General features: G+C 35.1%; 1 protein-coding gene across 1 annotated transcript in view; it reads left to right on the top strand.

The window, feature by feature from the left end:
* Positions 1 to 2,856, top strand: part of wdr27 (WD repeat domain 27) — a 61,341-nt gene that overhangs the window by 17,281 nt on the left and 41,204 nt on the right. Inside the window, 2 exon segments of the mRNA XM_015381985.1 lie at positions 631 to 764; positions 2,295 to 2,389. Of these exon segments, the coding sequence (XP_015237471.1) occupies positions 631 to 764; positions 2,295 to 2,389 (229 nt within the window).

Genomic DNA, 2,856 nt, shown 5'->3' with positions numbered 1-2,856 from the left:
TCGATGGGGTGGCCGATGTCCGATATTCAGTTTTAAGGCCGATAGGGGGCCGATTATATCGTGCATCCCTAGTAACACTTGTTGGGACTAAAGTCATCAGGGTTTACATTTCTGGCAGATAGGCTACAGTATACAGCAGATGTAGAAAGGTGAGCAGATTGAAAGAGAGTCCCTAATAAAGATGTTTTTATTTTCATCTTTTTAGGAGCACTTTTTTTTTTCAATTATATTTATCTGGTTTAATGTTTGAATAAATTATATAAGTTATGGAAAAACAAATTAAAGGTTGGTTGCAAAGCTTAGCAGGAATCTAAATTGACCATATATCTTTGAAATCCACCAGATTGAATCACTACACTATGAAAACAAAAATGATGAATGATGAAATGATGAATAATATAAATGAATTAATTAGGCTAACTATCATGCAGAATGTCCTGATTTTCATTGCACAGATATTTGAATAAGAATTTAGATAATAAAATGAAGCATAGAAAGATCTGTATTCACATAGTTGTCATTTTAAAAAAAATCCGACTCTGGGTTGTTTTTGTTTGATCAATGATTATTCCAGTAAGAAATGTGTAGTAATCTTCATCCGTCTTCCATGTTATTCTGTCCCTCCATCAGGGTGACACCACGTTCTCTAAACCCATTAGAGGTGCTCAGTTTTATTACATGGACAAATTTCTACTCCTAACATCCGGACCCTCTGTCTACATGTACCTATATAACATCGACATCACACATGATGACATTAAAAGGTAATTATTACTCTTTACAATGCATAGAGGCTTAAAGTGACTTGAAAAAAGTATTCAAATCCCTTGAACTTGCTAAAATTGTTCCCAACACTAACTTCAGTGTGCTTTACTCAGCCTTTATGTGAACGACCCATTCAAAGAGCCTGCATACCTGGAAAAAGGAAACAACACAACCTGTTATTTACATTCCCTTTGCAATTAAAGCAATTGTGTTGCATATAACAGGATTTTACTCCTTTAGACCTAAAAAAATCCCCTGCAATTGTCTCCAGAAGTCACCTTATTTGTAACCGGAGGCTGCATGTGCAGAAATGATACTTTTATATATGCACTCTTGCAAGTGGAAAATAATTTGTTCCTCATCCTGAGCTTAGTCTTGGAAAACTGAGCATTCTTCATGAATGCAGAAAGAAAGTCTGTGGAACCTCAGGATGAGCTGTAGAGATAAGTAGCTAATGGGGACACAAGCATGGGGAGGAAGGTGTTCGGATTAAATGAGACCAAAGTTGGTCTTTTTTTGTAATCACCAAAAACTAACACCCTGAATACATGATTCCAACTGTAAAACATTCTTGCAGCAGAGTCATGCCGTAGTAGTTGTGCTTTTCTTCAAGCATACCCTAAAATACATGCAGAGCTGTGCAGATCAAACAATATTCATGGGTTAGAACAACTTTGATCTGAACCTAATTAATAATCTGAGTCAATACTTAAAAACTGATAGTCAAAAACACTATACAAAGAGAATAAAATTGTTTCTAAATGTGTAAAGCTGGTTCAAGCATACATTAAATTACTTGCAGCTATAATTGCAGGAAAATGTAGTACCAGAAGCTAGAACACCAGAGTGCTGAGTGTCTGTACCTTTTGTTGGATCTCAATTTGAAAAAAGAAAAAAACAATCTTAGGCATACATTTATTTTAGCTTTCTGCTTACTAGCTGCATTGTTGTGGTCTGTTTTACAAAATACAAATAATTTGAATGGAAGTCTGTGGTTAAGGTGCAAAAGGCTATGAAGGGTATGAATACCTACACTTAGCACAGTGCATCAAAAGACAACATAGAAGACAGTTGCAATGTAAGATGTTTTATGATCTGTTAGGATTAAAGTACTATTTTAGGATTTTATTGGGTTTGCAGGCAGCAGATGAAATTCACAAGTTTGCAACTTATGAATATAATTTCACTTGTAATGCAAAAGTTTTATCACTATGTTTATACTCATTAGGAGCATTTCTGATAAATGATGCTAGATGTATAGACTTTAATAACTATTTAGGAACCAGGTTTCATTGCAGCTTAGCTCAGCATTTTGAAGTGCAGACACTCCTTACACTCGTTTAGACAAAACCGCTGCTTTCTGCACACCGGGAGGCTGATCCAACAAAATGATTGACAAGAAATTACTAAATAGTTTTCTGTGGCTTTACATTAACTAGAGATTTGAAATATGTTATTGTATTATGTTGTTGTATTTTTGATAAATGAAATGAAGTAATTGCATTTTAACGGAAATATTTTCATCCTAGATATAAGCAGCGGAGCGTCATCAAATTGGCAAGCTGCTTAACACCGTCAGCCTCGGACATCACAGCCTTGTCTGCGGTCAATGAATTTCACTCATGTATCCTTTTGTAGGTTTTCATAGCACTGGCAGCAGAAAAGGAAAGTCAGACCACGTTGTTGCTGACTGAGTGAGTCTATAGCCTTTTTCTCAGAGAATCTGCTCTGAGAACTTCCATGTAAGCCACAGCAATCTCATAAAGATTTTGCACATACCTTAAGGGCTTCCACTGCAGATTTTAGCATTTAGGTGTCTTTAGATTTTTTTTTTTTTCAGGAATGTCTGCATTCCAGGGCCTTGTTAGTCTTCACAGCAGTTGACTTACTCCAGTAAATTCCCCACACATATATTAAGTAGAAAGGTTTTGGATTTTTACTTTCAGAAACAATTTTATATCGTTGTATTTTCCTTATTTAAACCTAAAGTAAAAATGGATACAATGATGACATCAAAATAATATTTTACTTAGAAACAAACACCAACGTTGTTTTTTTAGCTCCTTTTTTCGCACAATTAGCAAAAAAAAG

This window comes from Cyprinodon variegatus, unplaced genomic scaffold (genome assembly GCF_000732505.1).
Source record: "Cyprinodon variegatus isolate N-32 unplaced genomic scaffold, C_variegatus-1.0 Scaffold246, whole genome shotgun sequence".
Classification (NCBI taxonomy): domain Eukaryota; kingdom Metazoa; phylum Chordata; class Actinopteri; order Cyprinodontiformes; family Cyprinodontidae; genus Cyprinodon; species Cyprinodon variegatus.
This window is presented reverse-complemented; position numbering and strand designations above follow the sequence as displayed.